We start from the raw sequence: 26,901 nt of genomic DNA on the forward strand, positions 1-26,901 counted from the left end.
GCAGCCCCTTTACTGTAAGCCTATCAAAAACGTCAATTATGGCTGACAGGAGGAGCTTCTAGCTGCCTCGGAATCATAGAACAGTAGAATTACATCACAATATATTAGCAGGCAGGGGCCACACGGTGGCTCAGTGGTTAGCACTGCAGCCTTGCAGCGCTGGAGTCCAGGTGTTCAAATCCCACCAAGGGCAAAAAAACATCTGCAAGGAGTTTGTATGTTCTCTCCGTGTTTGCATGGATTTCCAACCCATATTCCAAAGACATACTGATAGGGAAAAATGTACATTGTGAGCTCTATGTGGGGCTCACAATCTACATAAATTTTTTTTTAAAAAATTAAAAAAAATACATACATACATACATACATACATACATAGATCGATCCCTAGTGAATTGTACTAGTCAGTTAGGGCATACTGGGCAATGTAGTTTAGTGGAAACTTCAATGACAGAAGAATATGCAGCCTGTTGGTTTACATATGTATGTGTGATTACAAGACGGCACAAGTGAAAAGTAAGGAAGTGCTGCAGATCAGAAATGCTCTCGCAGATCAGCTTACCTGCTCATCTGTCGCATACAGCACATCCATTAGCCGCTGCACAAGGTCATCGCCTTCTTGTCCGTGTTCTTGGCACAGCAGTTCTATTTCCCTTAGCTTTCCAAAGTAGAAATCTCTTTCTTTTTCCACTCCTTCTAGGGCAATTTTTAATGAATGCACCTACAAGTAATGACAGAAATCACATAAGGGGGAGATTGACTAATCCGGTCTAGATTTAGTCTAAAAATGCACCAGATTTATCACAGTGGCTGAGGGCTGCATGATAAATCTGAAGCATCTCTAGACTGTCTAGTCCAAGTTTTTACCCCCTATTATCTGGCTGACCTTTTACCAACATGTGCACAAAAATTCAGCAACCAATGGCTCTTTACTACCAAGCCACTCCTTCTCAAACACAGTAATGTGCAAAGTTTCAGGCATGTGTGCACGCTCGTGTGTATGTGTGAAATATATCAAAGTAAAGACAAGAAAAAAAGACTACACCGAGCGGATCCTCGTGTATTAAATTTCAATAATGGGCTAATTTTGGTTGGAGGAGGAGGTTGTGTAATAACACAACACTCAAGAAGCTTGTATCACCCTATGTTTAAGGGTCCAAGGCAGCTGCTGTAGGAGTCACTCAGACGTAAAAGATGCAGAATAAAGTGGACCCGCCCCCTTAGAGGATTCGGCCAAGAAAGAAACAGCGCTCGCCTGGTAAAGATGATGGACACTCCTTTATTGACACACAAAACGCTTCTGGCTAAAAAGCCCTTTCTCAAGTACATACATTTCATTCCACAGTGGGCCAATGCTGTTCTAAAGACAGAGAGTGGTCACACCATGTACTTGTGTGATTTAGAAAACTTTTGCAAGTAATTGTCAGTGAAAAAATGTCAAACATGTAAGAAATGTTGCAAAGCCTGCACGCACTATACAGAAGGAACACCATGTGAGTATAGTAGCCAATGTCATGCAAGGCCAGAGCCCCACATAGCATAAACGCTGCAAAAACCATGGCTACTCCCATCTACACACTGCAGAATAATATTGCATTTTTGTAATGCAGCTGGTCAATTATCCCTACAGAAACGCTGGTGTATTCTGTATATGTAGGTATAATTGAAGCAGGAGTTTTCCTCTGCGGACCACTACATGGTGCTGTAGCCTAAAGTCCATTGATGCAAAGTTACCTGTTCATTAAGATGTGCAACTTGTGATTCCAAATCTTTATCACTTTTTACTGAAGAACTGGGTGCTGCTTTCTTTGCAGATGATGGGCGAGATGATGTAGAGCCTGGTTTTGCAATAGGACTTGATTTTGCTGCTCCTGGAGCAAAAAAAAAAACAAGAAACTGTATGAAGAACAATGCAGAAACCATACATATAGATGACATATACATAAAATATACAGGTACAGCCAATCATTCATGGTTCTGTCATTACAATGACCTTTGTAGAGATTTGCTGCATTAGGGGAGTGGAACGTTCAGAGAGCAATGCAAATGGTTCCTAAAGATAATGTAAGTATTACCGTATATGTATGGAGATATACACCATCCAAGTAGCTGCTGTCTTTATATGACCAACACATTTCCTGAAGTGTTACTTAGTCAGGGCATCTACCGCTGGTTCAGGCAATGCAGCTTCTTAAAAGAGGTTGCAACCACAATTTTAACTTCCATTAAAGCATTGTTTCAGTATACACATTGCTAGATACAGCTGTACTACACAAGCTGTACTTCAGTATAATATATTGGGCAGATATGCAATCTTCTAGCAGAAATATATTGGGGAAATAAAAACATCCTTATGTGTATGGGGGCTTTCCACGCTTTGATTTCAACATGCCCAATCCACAAAATAAGCTGCAGGGAGGACGCGAGTTTATGGTGGAGTTGACAGAAATAGGTGTGGTAGTGTTACAGGTATCTAGAGTAACAGGTAAAGATGGCCTTCCTACAATACAGTTTCAGGTAAACCATCAGTAATGAATAAATCAGTCTATTGGGCATTGAAATCCAAATACAACAATGGCTACCTAACAACATTCTCAATAGCGTGCTGTACTAGTCGCCTTATACAAGAAAAATAGCCAGATGCTGGGAGAAATCCTTGTTTATTCCCCTCACAAATATTCCTGTCCCAATTCCTGTGGTTTTGATACAATGTGGGTTTTAGCATTACAGACAGAAATGTGTGGTTTATATAAAAGTTGGCAATGGTGGCGACACGGGTTTGTTATTCACTATAGATGCCCCGTCGTACTCTAACACATAAAGCAATGAAAAAAAAAACAAAAAAACTCATCAATGTCTTACACAATAAGTTAATTTGCCATCAATTGGCCCATCTTCTGGCAATATTAGAAGGCATAGTATGTAGAAATGGTACCCAACTAAAAGGAACGGCCCTGTACACATAAAAGTTGGCCAAACCTGCCAATTTTCTAAGGACAGACTGACTATCTTACCAATGCCACAAAACGTGTTACAATACGCAACTATGAAAATTGTTTCCCAACATAAGAGGGACTGGTGTGGTCGTTGTTGGCTTCAATACTGTACTATATACCATTTGTATATTCTTGTTTCTATAGGAGCTAGACATCTAAACGCTTTCTAGATTAATTCACATTCGTTACATTGTTCTCTTGTGTTTTTCCAGTCATTAATATACTGGATTCCCAACGTTTGTGTATTCTCCTGTTCTATTACTGGTAGTAGGCCAAACCTATGTGGTTGTTCTGAGGTTTTTGGTGAGTCAAGCACAATACTATTCAAGCATTGTATGTAAGAATAATGGTGCCCATTGGAGAAGACAATGCCAAATACATACATACATAATAGGTCATCACAGGTAGGTCCATTCAGTTGGTAACGTTGCAGCCTATCTGACCGTCCACTGAATACCTTGGACAGAAGACGTCATGGCTTGTCACTCATAATACTGTGGCTTAAGGGTTGGCTGTAACTAGTGGTAAAATGAGACATATGTCTAATACACTATGGATAAAGGAATTATGATTCTGGATTAAGGATATGCCTCCATTTGTAGCATTTGGGATGACAATGGAAAAAAAAAAAAACTTTAATAGCAAGATTACCCATCTGTTTTCTACAGTTTCATAGCCACACTGCTTCCATGATTTTGTGACAATTCTAAAACTCAATAAAACTCAATGAATTATAAAATTAATGTCTACCCGTCATTTCATTGCACTTTATAATTTACTTTACTTTGTAGTAATTATAATTACCGTATTTTTCGGACTATAAGACGCACTGGACTATAAGATGCACCCAGGTTTTAGAGGAGAAAAATAGGGAAAAAAAATTTTCAGGCAAAAAATGGTAAAATATTTAATATATGGGAGTTGTAGTTTTGGAACAGCTGCAAGACCACATTGACAGGTGACCCTGCAGCTGTACAGGGGTGTATAGGGCGTTTTTTTTTTTTGTGGGGCCAGGTGTACTTTTTAGATATACCATTTTGGGAAATGTTTATTGCTTAGATCACCTTTTATTTAATTCAGAGGCAAAACAGAGAGAAAAACCCGGCAGTTTAGCACTTTTGATTTTGACGTTCACTGTACATAAAAATATTAGTAGACCGGGCATTTTCAGACACAGGGATACCTAATGTGTATGTTTCACAGTAATGTTATACTTTTATATGTATTCTAGGCAAAGGAGGTGAACTTTTATTTATTTTATTTTTTATTATTATTATTTTTTTTAAGTGTTTTTTTTTTTACTATTTTATTATCCCCCGCCTAGGGGGCTTGAACCTGCAATCATTTGATTGCAAGTCCCATAGACGGCAATACAAGTGTATTGCCGTCTATGGGAGATTCTATACATTACTATCGCGGAGGGTCATAGACCAGCCGCGATAGTAATATATATCTATGACAAGCCTCGGAGCCTTCATTAGGCTCCCGGCTGTCATCGGAACAGGTCGGCTCCTGCGGCCTCGCCGTGCAGGAGCCGGCCTGCATCACTAAAGGTATGGGGCCGGTGGGGACCGACCCCGGGGCTAACTGACTGCCGGGACCTGTGGAGGAGGAGTGGATTTGCAGCATGGCCGCGCTACTGCCACCGCTGGTTTTCTTCAGCGGCAGTAGCGTGGCAATCTGCAGGCCCCGGCAGCTAAGACACTCCCCGGCATCTGCTGTAATAGAACGGCGGATGCCGGGGAGTGTCTTAGCTGCCGGGGCCTGCAGATTGTCACGCTCCTGCCGCTGAAGAAAACCAGCGGTGGCAGTAGCGCGGCAATCTGCAGGCCCCGGCAGCTAAGACACTCCCCGGCATCCGCCGGTCTATTACAGCAGATGCCGGGGACTGTCTTAGCTGCCGGGGCCTGCAGATTGCCGCGCTACTGCCGCTGAAGAAAACCAGCGGTGGCAGTAGCGCGGCCATGCTGCAAACCCACTCCTCCACCCACATTCAGACTATAAGACGCACCCTCATTTTCCTCCGAAATTTTGGGGGAAAAAAGTGCGTCTTATAGTCCGAAAAATACGGTACTTTACTTAGTAGTTTTATCCTATGCATGCTACTGTATATCTATAGATGGAGACTAGCTGCCATACACTGCACACTATGTAGAAGAGAATCTGCTCATAACTGTCCCTTTATCATTGGGAAACTTCTTCAGGAACATGCAGGAAAAATATAAAGAAGTACTGATCAGTAACAATGCTAGTAATGTGCTTTGGTTGTGATACAAAGCTTTATATTTAGCTCCAGAAGCAAAATAAGGCACATCTGCATCAGAGGTCCATTAGAGGCCTTTGTTGCAGAATCCATTTAAAATTGGGTCCCGAAAAGGTCCTATGTGCAGGACTTTTCGTCTGGCAAAATGACAGACACCAGAATGGAAGACCAACGGACCGGACCTAGTTTTAGGTAATGGGATACTATGGGCTCGATCCATTATTTTAAAGAGCCATTGCTCCCATTGTTCTTACCCTAAACCTGAGAAGAACATTGGAATCTTAACGCTAATGTGAATCCTACTAATATTATAAATGTGAAAGTTTGGATGTTTGTGTGTTTGTTCCTCAATCACGCAAAAATGACTGAACGGATTTGGATTTTTTGTTCACATACTATATTACACTGCTCTTATCTAAGTTTCTGAGAAAGCCAGGGCTGTTATCTCTCTGTGTAAACTCACACTAACCCTCAGTGTACATGCATTTGCAAATTATCTGATCTGAACCAGGCACTGCTGAAAAACTGACATGGGAAAACACCTTTAATCTAAATTGGCAGTTTGAACATTTTCAACATGCCTGGAAAAAGAAAATCTAATTTGTCGCAAACAACGAGAGCTATGAAGGTAGCCAGAAGTCAAAAAGTTCTCCTCAATCAGAGCTGAGGGGGATAATCAATGCCAACAACATGCTGATTATATGGTGTTCCAGCGAGCTGCTGAGATACCGGAACAATCACGGGCACAGCTCGAGCAATGAGTACAGCGGCAGGCCAGCTTGACAGCTCCCGAAACGCTGGAGCAGGCGGATCATCAATACCAACAACACGCTCATTATATGATGTTCCAGCGAGCTGCGGAGATGCCGGAACAATCACAGGCACAGTGCAAGAAACAAGTTCAGTGGGAGGCCAGCTTGAGAGCTGCCAAAACGCCAGAGCATGTGGATCTTCAACGCTAGCAACACGCTCATTATATGGCATCTCAGCAAGCTGCTGAGATACCGCAACAATCATAAGCACAGCAAGAGGAACGAGTTCAGCAGCAGGCCAGCTTGACAGCTGTCAAAACGCCGGAGCAGTCAGATCATTAACACCAACAGCACGCTCATTATGTGGCATCCCAGCGAGCTGCGTAGATGCCAGAACAATCACAGGCACAGTGTGAGGAACAAGGTCAGCAGCAGGACAGCTTGAGAGCTGCCAAAATGCCGGAGCAGGCAAACCATTGATGGCAGCAATTTGCTGTATATAGGCGGGTCATCGACGCCAACAACTCGCAGACGAAGTCGCGGGCAGAGGCTAGTGTAACATAAACCTGTGTTTATGCTCTTATTTTCCTGCACTTACTGCTGACTCCTTTATCTTTCTCTAGCTTTCTTAGACATGAATTCTAAGAGTCAAGTAACCTGCAGTCCAGAGAGATGGTCTGAGTAGGGATTATCATACTAGGAGAAGGAGGGGGAAAAGGAAACCGCCTGATAAGAACAGAAAGAGGCAATACTTGGTGATAAGATATACACCGTCTACCAATAAGTATATGGACATCCAGTATAGTTTGGCGGAGGTGGAGTTATGGTCTGGGGGTGTTTCTCATGGTATGGAACCCTTGGCCCCAGTGCATGGTAAACTCAACGCCGATGTCTAGTGCACTATTTTAGATAACAGTGTGCTTCCTACATTATGGCGGTTCTATGGGTCAGACCAAAGTTACTTCCAGGATGGCAATTCAAGCTGTCATGTAGCGAGGTCTACCATGGCTTAGTACAGTGACAATCAGGTTAACTGACTGGTCTGGCCTGCCCAGACTTGAACCCTATCGAGCACCTCTGAGACGAGTTGGATTGCCAAACTAAGGGGTGCAGCAGCCGACCAAAATTGGTGAAAGAACTTACCTGTCTTCTCCAAGCCGAATGGAATAAAATACCACTAGCCGTCATACAAGGACTTGTGGTAAGCATGCCCCGCAGGGTTGAGCTTGTAATTGCTGCTCGAACCACAGGTGTCTAGATACTTATTGGTAGACAGTGTATTACAAGGTTTCTTATAATGGCCTCTACTATTCATTTATGCTGAGTTTATTGATACCACAGGGCCTATTAAAGCACATTTTGCCAAGAACTATACACATGAGCCCTTATCAATGAACTGGTCTAAGGCCTAGTTCACATCTGCGTTTGTTATTCTGTTTGGGGAGTCCGCTTGGCGACCTTCTGAACAGAATACCATACTATAATGGAGTCCGTGTGTTTTCCGCACAAATCATGCGGAGAGAAAAAGTACTTCAAGCAGTACTTTTCTCTCCACATAACTCGTGTGGACACTGCACAGAAAACACATGGACCCCACTGTAGTCTATGGGGTCTGTGTGGTTTCATTGCTCACCACTTTTTAATGCGTTTGGTATTCTGTTCGCAAGGTCCCCAAGCAGATTTCCCAAACAGAATACCAAACGCAGATGTGAACTAGGCCTAAAATGACCCAGAATTAAAATCTTGTCATAATCCTTATTATATTACAGGTCACCAAATAAAAGTGATGTCATGTTTCCATAAGAAAACCAACAAGAAAGGTTGAGTGGCTGAGACTAGGAAGGTCTACTTGGATCTATAGGTCTTCGAAGAAGATTATGTGTAGCAGATCTGCTAACCCTCCTCATTACAGATGGTGCATTATTCTCACGAAAGAGCAGAGACCCAAACATGCAGGGCCTTCTGCCAATCTTATTTTTCCCTTTCAAGCAGTAGGTGCTTATTTTTAGCAATCCCTTAATCTAGTGGCATTTTCCAGACACTATTATGAGTCATCGGGCTCTCACTACCTTCAGGGGGAAGCAGGGAGGAGAAGACCGACTGCACCATCTTCATCTATGAGAACATTTCATCTGGATGTTTGAACCATCTATGTGACCTTTACTGTGTTGTCAGAGAACAGATCATCCTAAACAGATGCGACAGCAAGTAAATGTAATAAATCTAACATATATCCCCTAGAGGTAAGGCATAGAGCAGAGCAAAAACAGCAATTTCTACAATTTGCCTTTTACCTAAAATAACCTCACAATATCAGATCTGCAATTCTAACAAATTATTGAGAGCGATTTAGGAGTCTGCAGTACGGATAAATGCTGCATATCAGGCGCATATACCCTATAAACGTAACAGAACTACAAGTCTCAGCAACGCACGCACTGTAACCCATGATGGCATCAAAGGAGAAGCGGGGTAACGGTAAAAGGGACGAGGATATCAGGATAGGAGGAAAGTGGAGCATATAATTGCTATTGGAGAATGACATGCTAACTATATTAATGATTCAGGAATCACAGATGTTAATTTGACAGAATTATACAGCATAAGAAAGAATTGCTATGGTAACCATTTCCTTTTAAGATTCGGAGTCTCATTAACCCAATTAAAAAAAATTAAAAAAACGTGCTGTATAAAAGTATATATAGTATAGCTAGAAATATGGATTTATATGTCCTATTCTTTATATGTTGTATACTACACACAGTGGGGCAGGAATAATATCAAAATGCAAAAAATCTGTAATATATTGAGAACTATTAGACATGGTCAGGAAATCTGCCCTACACAATTTTTATATACATACATGCATATACACACACACATGTATTCTCCAGATAACACATTTCTACCCCTCCAGTCCAGCCGATACTTGGCATTGTGCTTTGTCTTTGGTGCAGCTGCTCAACCATGGAAACCCATTTCATGAAGCCCCCAATGCACAGTTCTAGGGTCACCTTCAGAAGCAATAGTGAATGATACAACATAGAATAGATGCTTTTCATGCTTGGATTGCTTCACCACGCAGTGGCCCCATTCTGTGAGCCTGTGTGGTCTACGGCTTCATGGCTGAGCTGTTACAGAAACAGCACAGACAAAATTTGGGTCAAGAGGGTTTCCCAAGAATAAGGTGATCACGGGGTGTTGCACCATTAGGATCCCAAGCAACCAGTTGCAATATGTGGGTAAACTGGCAGCAAGTGTTCAGTTCTGCTTCAGTGTCACCATAGGGTAAATGAAGCTTTACGTGGTGCAGACTGACATTTCTTGGCTGTCTGGGTAATGCAGGAAAACAAGAGGCCCTACGGAGACAAACACTTCTGCTCTATACTGGTAGTATCACTCCCATATACAGGGAAATGGTTGTCTATCCTGGTAGTATCATTATATATATATATATATATATATATATATATATATATATATATGGAAAATGTTGTCTATACTGGTAGTATCACTCACGTATATAGGAAAATTGTTGTTCACTTTAGTCATCTGATGGTAGATCTCCTCAAGCTAGACAGCAACCCACTGTAAATGATCCTGGATCCTAGAAAATGCTGCTCTAATGCTACTGTTACCATACTGCATCTTCTAATGATCCATCCCTAAACTCTACATCCATTAGAAGCCTCTATATATAGAAATGGTTTTATATATATATATATCACATCTGCATTCAGGGATTCCGTTCCCTTCTCCACATGAATAATGTGGAGAGAAGTCCTGCAAGCAGCACTTTTCGCTGCGCATCTTTTGTGCGGAATCCGAGCAGAAACCACATGGACCCCATTTTAGTCTATGGGGTCTTTGGGATTCCTTAGGTAGCTGCTTTTTTATGTGGATTAGGTTTCTGTTCTTGGGTCCCCAAGTGGACTGGGCCTTAACCCAAACTTCTGAGATTGTTTAAACTGCTGCAGCTGGATATCTTATCACAGAAGATAACAGACACCATGGAGAACTCAGTGAAAAATATTTTTCCTATGACTTTTCATTGTTTTATGTTCTTTTCTGTGATAAGATATCTCGCTGCAGCAGTTTAACCAATTGCAGGCGTTCGGGTTAACTCTGTTATATCTATGTGTATATATATATATATATATATATATATATATATATATATATATATATATATATATCCATTGCTGTGCCTACAGACGTTTCCCATCCCATCACTGACACTTAATATCTTGCCACCTTTTGCAGAAAAGGGCCAAGCTAGTAGTTCACATTCCAGTGCACAGCATGTTAATACAAGGTAACGTGTGGTTGTAACACAGCTGAAGTCAGGCAAGCTTGAGAAGTTCATGCTTGGAGCCGGGCAGGAGGCTCCCTGGGAATTTGGCATGTTCTGCCTCCTTTATTATTTATCAGACACAGTACACAGCAGACTCCTCTGACATTACAACATTCGTGCCATCCTTTACACAATAAAAGACGGCTGATGCCGGGAAATAATAGTTCAGTGTAAAAGTAAAACTCAATTCAATTATTTTTCAAAGGGGTTATAATGAAATTGACGATTGGTGCGGGTCCAACCACTGAGACCCCCACTAATCCTGAGAATAGGAGGGTTTATTATCTTCCTCTGAGAATGTAAAGTTGAGCCTATTTTCATGGCATGGACACCAGTGTCCTTTCTCAGCTCTTATGTCTCTACGGTCCTTGTAATAGCATAACCAATAGGCCACAGTGACTGTACAGGTAACAACAGATCTGTAGGACTTGGTTGGCTCCTTACACTCTTCTCATCATTCCATATTAATGAAGTATATAGCAGAAGAGATCCCAAATGATGTCATATCTCACAAACTAAAGTGTAGTATATAATATAGCTGGCATTGACCCACTACAACTAGACGACCCTGGTACTGGTTCTATTAAAAATCCCAAAAGAAAAAATCTTGCAAGCAAAAGTGGACTCATTTTAGTCAATACGATCAGCTAGTCTCCATTAGCGTCATATAACGGATAAATCATTTGTGTACGTTCTGTGCTGAAACAGAAAAACTGAATGTATGATGCAGATGTAAACATAGCCTAAGTAACTTCTGCCTGGTCCAAACAAAAACAACTGCCTGTGCTGAATATCACCTATATACTGAGGTGCCCTAGGACAGAATAAAGGCATACACCACATATGAGTGTGTGTTCAATCAGGCCAGTAGGTGTCACTGTAGAGCAGGAGTTACAATACTGGATCAATTACTTGCAATTCATCAGCCTTCGCCATCTGCTCTAGTCAATTTTTAGTAGGAAGAAAAAGTCGTAAATAAACCAAATAAAATCACTGGAGTCCATCATCTAGGAGCTAAAAAAAACCCTGCACATTCTCTCCATCTGCAGCGTGCACAAGATTACTCTGTTAGTCTATAGTCACAGACAATAAAGTTCCTTCACTGTTACATTCTCTACTTCCCCAACCTATGTAGTCACTTCTACCACAATACCTGCAGATGGTTGTACATGGAAATTAGAGATTGCTATAAACTAATGCAAATTTCTTACATTTCAACATATAAGCCTTATACTATGTATTTTTCAAACATCAATATATTGGATGAAAAATTACCAAGATACAAGAGATGACCTTTTTATTAAACTATATCCTCCTATCACATTTATCTACAAATCTGCAATTACACACACGCTATTGAACCTAAGATAGCTCGGCCTTTAGTCCATACCTATATGTAATGATGCCCAGTATATATGGTCTACAATGCATATGTTTGCACGCTACTTCTGATATACCTGTACAGCTTTTATATAGCTTTTCAGTAGCTCCATATGATCCACTGTTCTCTGACACTGTGCACATAAATGGGACGTTTCCTGCCTTCCCCTCTCAGCAGATCACATCACTCCTATCCGCTGTGGTCAGCCATGTTTCCCGTATAGGAATGCAATAACCGCTGTTGGACAGGCACTTTGTATCTGGACAAGTTCCAGTTCACATGACTGCAAGCTTTTTCTACTGAAAGCATGATTACCTCACACACAAAGGTATGTGTGTATGCTTTCCCAGCAGCGCAGAATCCCCCCCCCCCCCACCGTGTTTTACTAAAATATACTGTAAGTCCCACTTGGTAAAATAGAAAGCCCTCCCTTGTTGGGTTATAGGCTCAGATTAAAACCATAATGTACTAAGTAAAGCAAGCTGAAGACTACAGCGTCTTGTTAAAATGGCAGTGGACAACAGACTAAAGGTGGACATAGGCATTGCGTGAATGTTAGCTGACCCCGCTAATCTAATGTGTATGGGTGCGTGGTGTCCCAACTCTTCCCCCAGGTCGTACACTGGGGCAAAGAAGGATCAGAGGCTATATATATGGTTTCTAAGTACATCAGCATAGTTAAAATGGAGAGAAAATAAATATTATGGCCTCCACCAAGATTACCTGATCCTGAAGTACTGAAAAACAAGAAGTAATCCAGAAGCTTTTTAAAAGGAAACGTATCAGGGCGATTTAGGGCACTAAACTTCCTACAAGAGGACCTTGGACCTTGTTTAAGGAAGGAATCTGGCAGCAGAAGGTTTCCATATTTCTCTATTGAGAACACATGCACCTATGTAATTGTATGTCATATGTAATTGACCTATGTAATGGGTCATAGACAGGAGTATACAATACCACCATTACACTACCATATAAACCTCTTTAGAATAGTAATTTTAATTTCAAGTGAGAACAGAAATAAAAATTTGTGGCACTCCCTGTTGGTAAAAAAAAATAAAAAACAAATTTGTGCAGGAGATAGTAAAAGCACATAGCGTTTGAGACACGGTTGTTTGACGCCACTGGGGCGCTTTCTCATAACCCGCAGGGGATATGTGTGCACCTTTATCACCCTGATGAAGTGACTTCTTGTTGGTTTGCACTGTATTTTGAGTTGATTTAATGCTATTAAAAATCTTTAAGAAATAAGGAAATAGGAGATACTGTTTCACACAACTGATTCACACTACTGTTATAAACGTCTGTTGCTCTCATCCGTCATAGATGGACACCAGACGGAGAGGACTCTGTCTGGATCAGCATGCTACTCTTAATGTCCATTGCTCTTATCCTATAACAGATGAGAACAATGGAACCTACCCAATACTGTATACATTTATATAGCAGTAAATTAACTTTGCTGCATCCTGTGGTGAATCTGTCAATGACCATTCCTGCCAAAACTTACACACCATAAAGTGGAGACGTCTCTGACTTTTTTTTTTTTTTTTTTTGCACAATCCTAAATCTTCTGCTATTTGTCAATCATATGCAGAATAAGTAACTTGATGAATCACTGAAATGTACAGGAGTCTGTAAAGTCAGAGAAGAAAACAAGAGCCTGAAACAATAATGGAGTTCAGATTCCACTGCCTTAGTCAGGGGTCATATAAGGTGGCTTGGGCCCTGAGGAGCTGCACATTACATATGCCATGACATGACAATGCACCAAGGGCATACTGAAAATGAACTCCATACCAGGGAGGAATGATGCTTAGAGCAACTCACATTCTTCAGACATTAGCACTCACAGGCAAATTCACTTTCCAAGGACATGGAAATAGCTCTGTACCACCAAGTGTCCATGTACTATAACCTAATAATAAATGTACTATAACCTAATAATAATTCCATGGATATAAACTTCTACTTTTAATAAAACCATCTCCTTTGATCACAGACATAAAATCACTATAAAGATTATTATCTGGAAAGGAAAGTGCTTTGTCTAGGTCGTACCTGCTGTGGGAGAGTTGGCATGATGAGTCTTTTTTGGCAGGTTGAAGATCTGTTCACCAGGGTCTGGGGGTGGCAGGGCATCCTGTCCTTGTCTGGCTTCCATTGGGTCATATTCTTTACCATCATAGTTAGCATCAAAGAATTTCTTAAACCACTGAATAAAATCCAGGTTGTCTTGGAATCGTCCTTTAACCAGTTTTTCTACTGGTATAACCTAAAGAATAACCAGAAATGAGTAACTATTAGAAAATACAAGAACTGTATAGGAAGTATTGGACTGAGTCCACACACAGCAGACTTGTACTAAATCTATCACATATCAGCACTGAAAGCCACATGTGTTCACACAATTTAATGGGTGAAATTGTGGTAGAAATCGCTAAAAAACCTGCAAGAGAACTGACATGTTGCAGATTGGAAAAAGAGGAGCTTTCGGTAACTCCACCAATTCCAACGTTTTGCATCCATTAACAAATGATGTGCCATTGATTCAACAGATATGCCGTCTATTGTAAGCTGGGTGATCCTGGACTACAGCAGAAAGACGGGGACTGCCTACCTGACAATATAGAGTCTAATTAGCATATTGGATGGTGAAACTAACTGCACCAGCTGCTCAGGAACAACAAGGGCTAGAGAAAACATTCTGACTCTGCCAGTATATAATAGGCGCTGCACCTACTGACAGACTCATAGAGGTGGAGATGGTGCAAAATTCAAATTACAAATCTGCTGCAACTCTATATTGTGCGTTTGTGAATTTACTATTAAGACGAAGCAGATGCATATAATAGTTTCCTCTCATATACCCATATGTAAATAATATGCTTACTATCTGCATCCACCAATGGGTAGCACAGGAACATAGTGAAGATATTATTGAATTTAATGGGAAATGTTCAGTCTTAATCCATCTTCAGTAAAACCCCCCTAATGTACGGCTTTACGAAGTACAGCAGGAGAATTCAGGCATATCTGTTGTTTTTGGTAAATTTTCAAAAAATGCTGCTATGTGTATACATAAGGAGTAACACTATCTGGATTATAGGACTAGAATTAAGCTGCCATACACTGCACACATTAAGTAAAGGAGAATCTGCGCCATAGTGGTCTCTGACTCAGGAACAGCCTCAGGACCATACAGGACATATACAGAGAAGTACTGACTTGAACTGATGTGAGTCAAGTGCTTTGTTTGTGAAAGTCTCTCAATATAAGCCTTCTTTTTACTTTCTTATCTCCTGCCCTTGCAGCTCACTCTGTCCCCTTCCCTCTCTATAGACTTCTATAGACCTGAATCATCCAATTTATGTCATCTACAGTCAGTGTTTAAAAGTGGCAAATTTCACATTGAAAGAAATATTAGCAGAGGGGAGCGAGAGCAAAGAAACAGTCTCAAAAGAGGGAAATAAGAATAAGAAAAATACTTTTTAAAAATCAATTTACACCATTCGGAGCCATTATTAAATAATTTTCACAAGTGGGACAACCCTGTAATCTATTGCTGGCTATACACTTCATATACTATAGTTCTTAGAAGACAGCTGACTGCAAATTCTTCCGCTTCCCAATTCTGGCTCAATGACGAGGGGAGTAAGCCGCTGCTTGACACCTATAACAATGGTAAAATCAGCAGGTTTGCTGACATTTATCAAACATGAATGGCAGTCTTCTGTTCTTCTCATAACTAGCTGTAAAAGCAAATTTTATTTCATTTTGCGTCCCTAGTTCACCACGTACTTTGCCACATGAGAATCAGTAGACACAAACACTATTCCTTATCTCCGGAGAGCGAGATTATAAGAGAGTCATGTTAACAAGTGATACGATAGCGAAGTAATGTACAGACAGTATATTTATGGAATACTACTAGATGGATAGGAATCCATTACAGCAAGTCAGAGGTGTCTGCTCTATACCAAGAAAGATTTATTAGATGTGAAATATGTAATAAGGGTCAAATGTGCTCAGGCAAAGTAATAAGAGTATAATTGGTCATAGTTGTATTCCGAAATTAAATATATTATTTGTAAGTATTTTTATTATCCACAGTTTTCTTGCAGACTATAACACTTATAAACGGAGACAGTTTTTGCTATTTTTGACCGCACATGATGTGTTTGATTTTTTTTACACGCTGTCACAGGGAGAGACAGGTACCTTTCAATTATAGGTAATATGGTAAGTATTATAAAGGTGCGGTGTTTGGGTTGTCTGTGGCGGCTGTCCAATAGAGATAAATGGAGCGGCAATAGGCCTTGATCACTACACAGGCCATAATCATGGCTCCTGTTGCCTGGAGCAGAACATGATGATGTCACTCTGGAATCTATAGCCGTTGTGATGTCTCTTCTACACCAACATATAATCCCTGCACATTACAGATTCATCAGAGAGAGTGAAGACAGTGGTGTATAGTGAGACGTGTGTTCTCTTGAGACGTGACGTCATTTCTGCTGCACTTTTCGGCTGACCATGTCATGAATCATGCAGAGTTGCTCCTCATAAAGATGGTGGTGTTGGCAGCATTAGCTAAAGACATTCTCGGGAGCTTTGCTGAAGACGGGGATTAACTGGAGCAAACTGACTAGACCATCGACTCGTGCCACCAACAGTCCACAACAAGACCTTCATCGGGCTGTCTGAGGATGAATTTCCTGAATTTTACAGTTTCTTGTTTGATGATATTTTAGTGTATATATATAAAAATATATAACTAGTCAGGGTCTGGGTTTGCTAGGTGGGGTGGCAGAGTCACAAAAAGTCCAATTTCTTTTGATCCAAACCAAAGGTAGAGTTTATTTTCACTCAAAAATATAGTGCAGTACCAAAAGGAAACAATCCAAAAATAAATACCTGCCCGGCTAGGCTCTGACTAAACATAGAATAGGTCACCTCACCTAGAATAACAGAAATCAAAAGCCAGAAGAATCATTCAGGACACAGCTCCAAAAATATGACCTCTCTGTTTGCTCTCCAGCCAAGCTCTGCCACAGTCTGCTGCTGGAGCTGACTTCTTAAGCCTCCTTGATGAGCAGACTCAACAGCTGAGTTGCTACCAGAACATCCCCAAAATGTGGACTGGAGGGGGGTGGAATGACAGGTCCCACTACCAACCTACCTGTCACTCCTAAAAATCCAGCCCAACACTGAGCATTTACCAAAATGCTCAGCATACCTGTTGCCTGCTGAGAACAAACATTTCTGGAGTTTTCTCATCTCACCCACCTTAGTAGTCTGGGTGAGATGTACACCCCCTCCATTACCTGACCAGCCATTGGCTTACTATATATATATATATATATATATATATATATATATATATATATATATATATATATATATATATATATATATAGTTTAGTGCAATGATTTTGTTTTTCCTTGAGTTTCTTTCTATCAGGACAAGATAATATAAAATAACTTATCTCCTCCTCAGTATTAGAAGATGAGGTCCTAGCTACTCCTGAATTCTAGAATCAATTCTCTGTAGGAAACACCTCAGACACTTGGTTGTATAAATGGAATGGATGTCATCACAGTACCAGCAGTAATATTAGGGGCCGCTGTCCACCCTGGGGTTTCCATCCTAAACCGGCGGAGAGATAGGTTCTCTGTGCAAGACTTTTCTCTCTGCCGATTTTAGACACAATTTGTGGCAGTCTCTCCTATGGAGACCCGAACACAAATGTGAAACCTAGCCATGTCAGTGGGTGTTCCAGCAGTTGAACCCCAACCCATCAGCTTATGGATAGCGGATAACCTAACCTTGGTTCACTGCCTTTATTGTGCTTGTATTCTGTTAAAGAGAGGGAATTTTGTTATGTGCTAACTCTCTACTGTCTCCACAGTATAGTATATAAGGCTAATCACTAATAATGAACTTTCTTTAAGGAATATATGACATCATGAATATGAGCAGTGTCCAGGGGGACCTCATAGATTATGATTGGGTTTCCATTATGAGGCCTAGCATTTTACTGCAAAAAGCAGTTCAGTATTCTGCACTAGTTTTTCTGCCACTTTTCAACAAAATCTGCAATGGGGTGGTTGAACCTACAATGTGACTATGAACAGATCCTTATAAGAGAGTCTGTCAACAAAACTCATCATATCAATGCAAATATATGGGCTAGGGTCATCTGAATTAAACTGTGTTTCCCCTTAAGAATTGATGCCCTAATAAAGAGATTATTTCATGTTTTAATGGCTATCAGTAGTTCTTGTTGGGCACAGAAAGGGACAGTTATAAATTTTAGGAATAGCATCAGTAATTCCTTAAGACAGAAGCACGAATTTACTGAAGGTGGGCATACCAGCAATGGTTCTTTATTTGGCTTGTATGCTTATTTGTTGGACATTTTCCATTCTGCTCAGTCTACATCATGACTATTATAGCACAGACACTGTCTTTTCTACTGACAACACCTTCGGCTTAACTATTTACGTAGGTTTACAAAATGCATCATGCACTAACCTTTTTTCCACTAGGAGATCAATTTATTTAATTCTACATTGCTAAAAATATCTTGCACTATATCCAGAAGCTTCAGGGTGTTTGTGGGTTTATAAGGGGAGGGGAACAAAATTGTAATTTTCATAAAATAATTGAACTGGAAGAGACACATTCGGTAATTGAGCTGCAAGAAATGAGCAAAACAACATCTCCTATCCAACCTAAAATAAGAACCTGGACGTATTACAATGTAGACAGGTTATTATATGTAAAAAGGGAACTGGGGAATACATTACAGATATCCGTTATCTGCACTGCCAGACATCTCTATCCATGCTTTAGTAAAAATGATATAGTAAATTTGTGTGTGGATTTGTCAAACAACAACTGTTGTAGAAGGTCTGCTGTGTAAATGTCATACAGGTACATCTCAATACATTAGATTATCAGAAAGGTTTTTTTTTTCTCTTTTTTTTTTTTTAGGAATTCAATTAAAAAAGTGAAACCCATAAATTATACTGAGTCATTACAAACAGAGGGAACTTTTTCAAGTGTTTCTTTTTGTTAATTTTGTTGATTATGGCTTACAGTCAAGAAAAACCCAAAAGTTATTATCTCAGAAAATTAGAATATTATATAAGACCAACTGTAAAAACCTTATTGAGAGCGGGTTCACATCTGTTCCTGGTCTCCGCTTTGTGGGTTTCTGTCTTCTGCCGAAAGAAGACAGAAACCTGGAAGTCAGTGTCTGCCCGTGAGTCTTCTGGTCTCTGCGGCAAAAGGTTTTTTTTCTTTTTAACCGGGCACAAAGTCCTGCATGTCTGACTTTGTATCCAGTTAAAAAAAACAAACAAAAAAAAAACCCGGTTTCGCCGCGGAGGCCAGAAGACGCTCACAGGCGGACACTTTGCAAACCCATTAGAATGAATGGGTTTGAAAACTGCCTGCCGGTTTCCGTCTCCTGTCCAGTTTCTTGAGTAGAAGATGGAAACCTGAAAGCGGAGACTGGGCGCAGGTGTGAACCCGCCCTGAACACAGAAATGTTGGTCAAATGAAAAATCTGTCCAGTAAATGCCCTCAATACTTGGTGTGGGCTCCTTTTGCATCAATGCAACAATGTGGCATGGAGGGATCAGCCTGTGGCACTGCAGAGGTGTTATGGAAGCCCAGGTTGTATGATAGCAGCCTTCAGCTCATCTGCATTGTTGGGTCTGGGGTCTCATCTACTTCTTGACAATACCCCATAGATTCTCTATGGGGTTAAGGCCAGGCGCGTTTGCTGGCCAATCAAGCACAGTTGGCAGTGTGGACAGGTGCCAAGTCCTGTTGAAAAATTAAAATTCCATCTCAAAAAGCTTGTTGGTTGAGGGAAGCCTGAAGCGCTCTAGAATTTCCTGGTAGAGGTCTACAATGACTTTGGTCTTGATAAAACACAGTGGACCTTCACCAGCAGATGACATGGCTCCCCAAACCATCACTGATTGTGGAAACTTCACTCTAGACCTCAGGCAGCTTGGATTGTGTACAGTGGCCTCTCCACTCTTCCTTCAGACTCTGGGACCTTCCAAATGAAATGCAGAATTTACTTTCATCTGAAAACAACTTTGACCACTGAGCAACAGTCCAGTTCTTTCTCACCTTGGCCCAGGTGAGATGCATCTGGCGTTGTCTATTGGTCATGAGTGGCTGGACACACAGAATGTGACGCTTGTAGCTCATGTCCTGGATATGTCTGTGTGATGGCTCTTGAAGCCCTGACTCCAGCAGCAGTCCACTCCTAGTGAATATCCCCCATATTTTTGAATGGCCTTTTCTTAACAATCCTATCAAGGCAGCGGTTATCTCAGTTGCTTGTGCACATTTTTCTACCACACTTATTCCTTCCACTCAACTTTCCATTAATATGCTTTGATACAGCACTTTGATACAGGATCTTTTTAAACACTTAGGAACCCTTTGCAGCTTTTTGGGGGTTAATTATTCTAATTTTCTGAGATAATGACTTGGGTTTCCTTGGCTGTAAGCCATAATCATTAACATTAACATATAAAAAACTCTTTAAAAAGTTAATTCTGGTTTGTAATGACTGTAATATATGCGTTTCAACCCAACTTTTTGATGATATTCTAATTTATTGAGATCTAGTGTATCTGTCATGAGATATAGTGTATATGTATGTTGCATGCTATCTATTCATACATCTATCCGTTGTTCATGCTATCCTTCTATCTATCCATCTGTCTATTTCTTGTGCCATCTATTGCACTTTCTATCCATTTATCCATCATGCCTATCTATTATGTATAGAAGATAATGGAGAATGATGAGAATTATAGTTTGTTCAATAGCTGGGGTTTGGGAGATTATTGACCCCCTGATCAATTGTGTTTATTTATCATGTTTATTGTACCTATGTATCCATTATATCTATTATTCATATATATCGAACCTACATAAGAAGTCATTTGCTGCCATGATCCAACTAAATTTTGCTCTGGGCTATCTGAAGTCCTGGCCTGAACCCTGTGCCATGCTGTAGAAGGCTCTGAATGAGCTGTGTGTGCACAAGGCCTACCAATGTGTCTGAATAGAAAGACGTCTCAAACCAAAAAGAGAGCAAGACAATGACATGTGTAAAGTATAAACAGGAAATGTTTGGCAGTACTTTTACTGCTGTTAAATGTTGGAGCAACTATTTAAAGAGGACCTTTCATGTGCGGTATTACATATGGCTAGAAAGCAAATAGTGTGCTGAATTCAGCAGAGTCAGTGTTCCTGGTATCCTCCCCCCCCCCCCCCCCCAGTGCTGGAGATACCGATATTCCTCCACTGTCATAAAGGCGAGCATTACAGAATTGTGTCATTGCTGTGAGGAACGCTTCCGCCCCACTTTACAGTGAATGGAGTATTGGACCCCATAGAAGTGAATGGAGTACTGGTCACACAAGTGCATTGGTGCTCCATTATCAACTTCGGTCCCCAGTCCTCCCCATTATTGGGGTTTCCGGCGATCAAGCCCCAGCAATCAGACACTTATCCCCTGTCCTGTGAACAGCAGATAAGACTCCATAATGGGACAACCGCTTTAATGAACCATTGGTAAACTTACAGCTTGGTATAGGACATGGTTAAGGGATTGTTATTTTTTCCCCATTTTTACTAAGTCTCCTTTGAGTAATATTGTAATAATAGGAGACATTTAAAATGGAGAATACTTTTTTCATAGCACATAAGCTGTGACATCCTTTCTATACAGGGATCTGTTGAGGTCATTTTTCATACAGACTGTTAAACATAGCCAGGTATGTGATATGTGTAGCATAAGTAAGGTTTTAAAATAATCACAAAATAGTGTTAATATAGAAGACTCTGCCCCCACCTTCCTCTGGATTTAACCCTATATCATATAATAACGGCTTAGTTTCTAGCAGGCTTGCCTTGTAGCACTGCGGTCCTGGGTATGGACAATATCTGTATGGACTGTCTCCTTAATTTTTAAGGGTTTCATCCAGGTATTCTGGATTCGTTTCACACTCTAAAGAATTGGAATTTAGATTTTGAGCTCCAGTGGGGATAGCGAGTGATCACAACATCTAAAGCACTGGTAAACACAATGGTGTTATATACACCAGAGAAATAAATCCATAATATATATAATTATATAGAGATACAAATTTCCCTGGTGTCCGCTATCCTATATCCAAATCACTGCAGGTCAGTTATAGACATATAAATGGTGTGGGTATATGTAGCAACATTTCATTAAACTCACATAGCTGCAGGCAATGGCGAAAATGTAGCCGCAATAAAGAAAGGGGGCCTCTGCACCCATGCTTACATGTAACATACTGAATGACAGATGCCGGGTCTCATGTAGACTCGACAGCCCTGCAATTTTCCCAGGAGATGCTGATGAGATACAAATCAGCTCTGGCACTTTGCCACCTACTATTTTAGTCATTACCCAGCTAGACCACATTTTCCCAAAACTTTCTGCAGGCAGCAATAACAGCAGGAACTAGGAACCATTTTCGTTCTGCCAAAGTTTTACCTTATCGACATTCATTCTTTTAAATGAGGCTTGCAGAAGTTTGAAATTGTGAATGTACTCGTGCTCCAGCTTGGCTTGAAACTTGACCTTCTTTAGGCTTATGCATCCTGGGAAGAGCATATCCATAAACTGGCAGTAGGCAGCACCTGTGGACAGAAGCCAGGAGAATCATATACAGGGTATTAACAGATTGGAGCAGTAGTACGCTGTCATCACAAAGTCATCAGGCGTGAGCTCCAACTCCTTATGTAGGAGAACACTTAATATGTTCAGAGAAAATAAACACTCTTGTTCTTAATATATCTGAGAAATCTGTGCTGGGAAAAGATATAATGTCTATGACTGAGTATGAGAACTACAAGGCTTCTGCAATTGTGCGTGTGCCTTTGTGGACAAGGCTTTCAATATATTATACCACCTTCATTAAATAGCTAAAAATTCTGCACAGAACACATTGAAATCAATGAATTAAAAAGCCTCCCATTGATTTCAATGTGTTCTGTATGGAAAATGGAACCCATTGAAGTCAATGGGAGTCTTTATCAGCGCTGATTCTGCAGCGAGTTCTCGTGGTAGAATTAGTGCCACTTTACTCTGTGTGAATGCCCCCTAATAGTGCCAACTATTAGCTCAGCTGATTTCAGAAGACCAAAAAAAAAAATCATTGCAGCTCCTCACCCTGTCCAATAAGGGCTCTGCAGCAGATAGACAATGAAGGTATATATTGGGGATTGATCCTCCTTCATGTCCTCTACATCAGCCTGAGTAGTCAGGCCAATGCAGAAAGAGTGCTGATGGCCTACAAAACGTGTTATACAAATTCAGCTTGTCTAATACCACCTTAGACTATACAGTCTAAAGATACACCAGATCCAAACCAGATACACCTGATCCATCAACTGCTGTAATAAATATGGACTATTTTAAGACTGTCAAACCTCTTAGACAGATTTAGTAAACCTTCCTTTAATATTTTTTGAGGACCTAGATATGCTTACCAAAGTTTAATGTAAGTTCTCAGCTCCTGGTGCATTTATCACACAGGGTATATGTAAATGTTTCTTGAAATACTCACAAAATCCTCATACTATAATGTGCACGTCCAGCCTTGCTACTCTTATAGTTAGTTATTTGAGCAGGTGGTACAGTATTTGGCTTAGCTTGGGAAACAGTTCCCTTGAGGCAGTCTTAAGAGTTACTATGAGACCAATCGACAGGGTGAACATACTTTAAAATATCCTACTGGTCATACTCATTCCTACCCAAAACAGCAGACCTAATGTGTATAGTTGCGCCCAAACATTCCTTCCATGGATGTTGTGAAAGTCGGGGGAAAGAAGGATCAGACTGTTTAATTTTAACATGCCTAATCCTTTTGCTACCAGAAGAGATAAGTCACTGCCAGAAGTGTCTAGTAGTGGCTTTCTCCCCATTCAAAACCCAGCCAGAAGCGGCAAGTGTATAGTGTACATGTCTATAGGGAGACTATAGACATGTACACTATAGAGCCATAGCTGAAAGAGCATTCAGCCAACAGCTAAAGTGAGTAGTCAGGCTGACCGTAGCCTTCTACACTGGTAAGTATGACTGGAGAAGCTCAGTGACCATTTCTCAAGAAATAATAGCAAGTAACTGCATAACGGTACTGTTGTTACTATAACACACCAAAATAATAATTGGAACTGGTGTATATATGTCTATATACATATGTGGTTAACTTCAAGTGATGATGAGTCAAACAAAAAACTTTCCAGATATTCTGTGATGAGAACATTTAATTCAACTAGTTATTAAAAACAACTTGAAACAATACAGCACAGTTGTAAATGGATTGTCCTTATACATACTAAGTGACAGTGCATAGACTCTCTTGTGCACAGTACAATAGCTTTAGGTTCTGTTCACATCACATTTGGAACCTACTTTGAAAGTATACATTGGGAGGATCTGCCAATGTGTACTCCTGATGGAAGGTACTCCTGATGGAAGACATCAGTCCATCAAATCCAACCTATAACCCTACAATCCCCTACGTCTTGATCCAGAGGAAGAAAAAAAAAACCCATGAGGCTCATGCCAATTGCCCCATTTCAGGTGAAAAAATTCCTTCCCGGTGATGTTGTAATCCCACCGTACAGGCTTATAGAGGGATACGCAAATAATAGAATGAGCTACAATGTTAAAAAAAAAAAAAAAAAAGTATATTGCATGGTAAGTTTCTTTTCTGTATACTATTTTATGGAATGGTAGAATGTGCTATGCTATTATATACCATAAATGAAAATTGGAATAATAAAGTACTGAATATTGGTGCAAAAGAGGCCTAAACAGTGTAACTGTAACCCTATGTTCATTGTAGATGAGGATTACAGTATTCTCACTATAGTGTATACTGAAGCCTAGCTGCATCCCCTATAGAAGTAAGAGGTGGTCTGTGCTTGGCTCTTTCTGCAACCCCCACAAACCTTCATACTTTTCCCATACATCTCCGCTCATGTGCTACTTAGAGAACAGAAAAAGAATTGGGTTACTATGAAGTATGGACGGATTATGAATCATATACTCCTTTGTTTCCAGTTAGAGGCCTGAACATGGCCAAGATCCACGCAATGAGCAAGTGTAATTTACATGTACCACAAGAACACACGACTATTGGGATTCATAGGCTTCTAAAGATATACTGCCTCATAGAAGACAAGCCATCTTATTCTGGATCAGAGCGACCACATACTACTGCGGTAGCTGAAAACCCTTTTACTGTAAAAGAACTAAAAATAAAAAGAATGAGCGTAACAGAATGCAAGATACTGTCCTCCAATGGCCGAACCATAAGTACTCCTGTAAATGGGGGATACATTGTATTGGTGGACATGTCTCTGTAAGGGGGTTATCCTATGAATCATTTTCACACCAAAAATGATAAAAAGCTATTAATAGCTGTGTTAAAGTAATTGAAAGTGTTTCTGGTATAAAAATACAATTTCCATCAATTTTGCCATCATGAGTCCTACTTGGCGCTGCCAGAGATGGGTGCTTTACAATCAGTTTCCTTCCCCCTCTGGCTGACAATATAGCCCTTTTTACTCCCCCTGCAGTTATATTGCCATGCCACTGGATAGTCTCCACACCTCTTTTTTTGACAGAAAGCTACTACTGAACAGGGGATCACTATGTAGCGGCTTGGTTGTAAATAGACTGACTGAGCATGAATGTCCACCAGTGCACCGCTTGCTAGGTGGAGGTGTACACTGCTGTACACTCTGAACACCAGGTGGCCCCATACTATAGAGAGAAGTCTTAACAGGATGTTAATGTCAAATATTGGTACTTGTATTTATTTATTTTCTTTCTTTCAATAGTATATGGTGGGACAAACCCATTAAATAAAGTGCATATGAGGGAAAGTGAGACTTATTAGGAGTTGAGGCAACTATTGTTATAGTCGTCTTTAGATCAGAAATATTACTCTATTTGGTGGAACAACCAGGGTAACAGACATAGCGACTGTAATGGGACCCAACAGCTAGGGGTGTCATTTCCACAAAGACCTAGCAGTTACTGATAACTAAGGGCAATGGAAGGAAAGGTGGAAATCGGAATACATGTCCATCACTTTATTGAAAGATTATAATGCCTGCATATCACTTCATTGTAAGATTATAATGCCTGCATATCACTTCATTGTAATTACTTTCCTCCTGCAAAATGATCTTTTTGTGAGTGAATTATCTTTGTGCTATGATGTCCTAGTGTGCATTATTCCAATACTGTGACATCACTGTGCCCATTATCCCTGTACTGTGACATCACTGTGTGCGTTATCCCTGTGCGTAAAGGAAACCGCAATGATTTTACACTCTAAGTTCTGAATTTGCCCCTTGAGGCAGTCATGGTGTAGTGGGGTCCCATGGTTGCTTGTTACGCCCCATGCGCTCAGTAGCATCCATTTTTATGAAATAAAAGCTTCCCATTATCCACATTAACAAGAAACACCTATTCTCAGCTATACTTGATAACAGCCGCAGTAAAAGGTTCTCATTCAATTACAGCAGCAATGAAGTGCTCTGAGGTCTGCTGACATATTGCTGTACTGCTGAATATTAGCAGTGGAGCTGATATAATTGTATATTACGTGAATGCCATAACCACAATGCATATTTTAGGTTTTAAATCTGAACATAACTATTATTTATTGTGTAATATTTATTTTGCCTGTATTGGCAGCCTATCGTATTGCTGATTGTTATAATAACATGAGCGTCAAAGTAATAACAAGGGTAGCTGGGAACAATATTTCTCAGGACATACAGTACAAGCAGAGAGGAAAGTTATAAATTAATGAAAGATATTTGTCTAGGTGCCAATGTAATGACGTTCAGGCGCAGGAGAAAGTTTTCATCGACATTTCCGCTCAGCTCATAGTGGAGCAGGCGGATTAGAAGGTAAACACTGATAACAGGTGACGGGATTTATGTATATTACAGATGTGGAGAGATACTGCTAAAGCAATCTACGGTATGTTCTGCTGTAACCATTAATCATATTAGATCAGGAAAACTATTCAGGGACCAGTGTAGTAATATATTG

The 26,901-nt window shown here is 40.4% G+C and overlaps 1 protein-coding gene across 3 annotated transcripts in view; it reads right to left on the reverse strand.

Annotated features, from left to right (window-relative positions):
- The window catches only part of MAPRE2 (microtubule associated protein RP/EB family member 2), a 136,560-nt gene that overhangs the window by 5,672 nt on the left and 103,987 nt on the right, over nt 1-26,901 (reverse strand). For all 3 annotated transcript variants that reach the window (XM_075270559.1, XM_075270560.1, XM_075270558.1), the window contains 4 exons: nt 22,315-22,460; nt 13,808-14,021; nt 1,735-1,871; nt 563-721 (listed from right to left, as the gene is read on the reverse strand). In XM_075270559.1, coding sequence (XP_075126660.1) covers nt 563-721; nt 1,735-1,871; nt 13,808-14,021; nt 22,315-22,460 — 656 coding nt within the window. The remainder of the gene's footprint in view (nt 1-562; nt 722-1,734; nt 1,872-13,807; nt 14,022-22,314; nt 22,461-26,901) is intronic.

This window comes from Leptodactylus fuscus, chromosome 4 (genome assembly GCF_031893055.1).
Source record: "Leptodactylus fuscus isolate aLepFus1 chromosome 4, aLepFus1.hap2, whole genome shotgun sequence".
In the NCBI taxonomy this organism is placed as follows: domain Eukaryota; kingdom Metazoa; phylum Chordata; class Amphibia; order Anura; family Leptodactylidae; genus Leptodactylus; species Leptodactylus fuscus.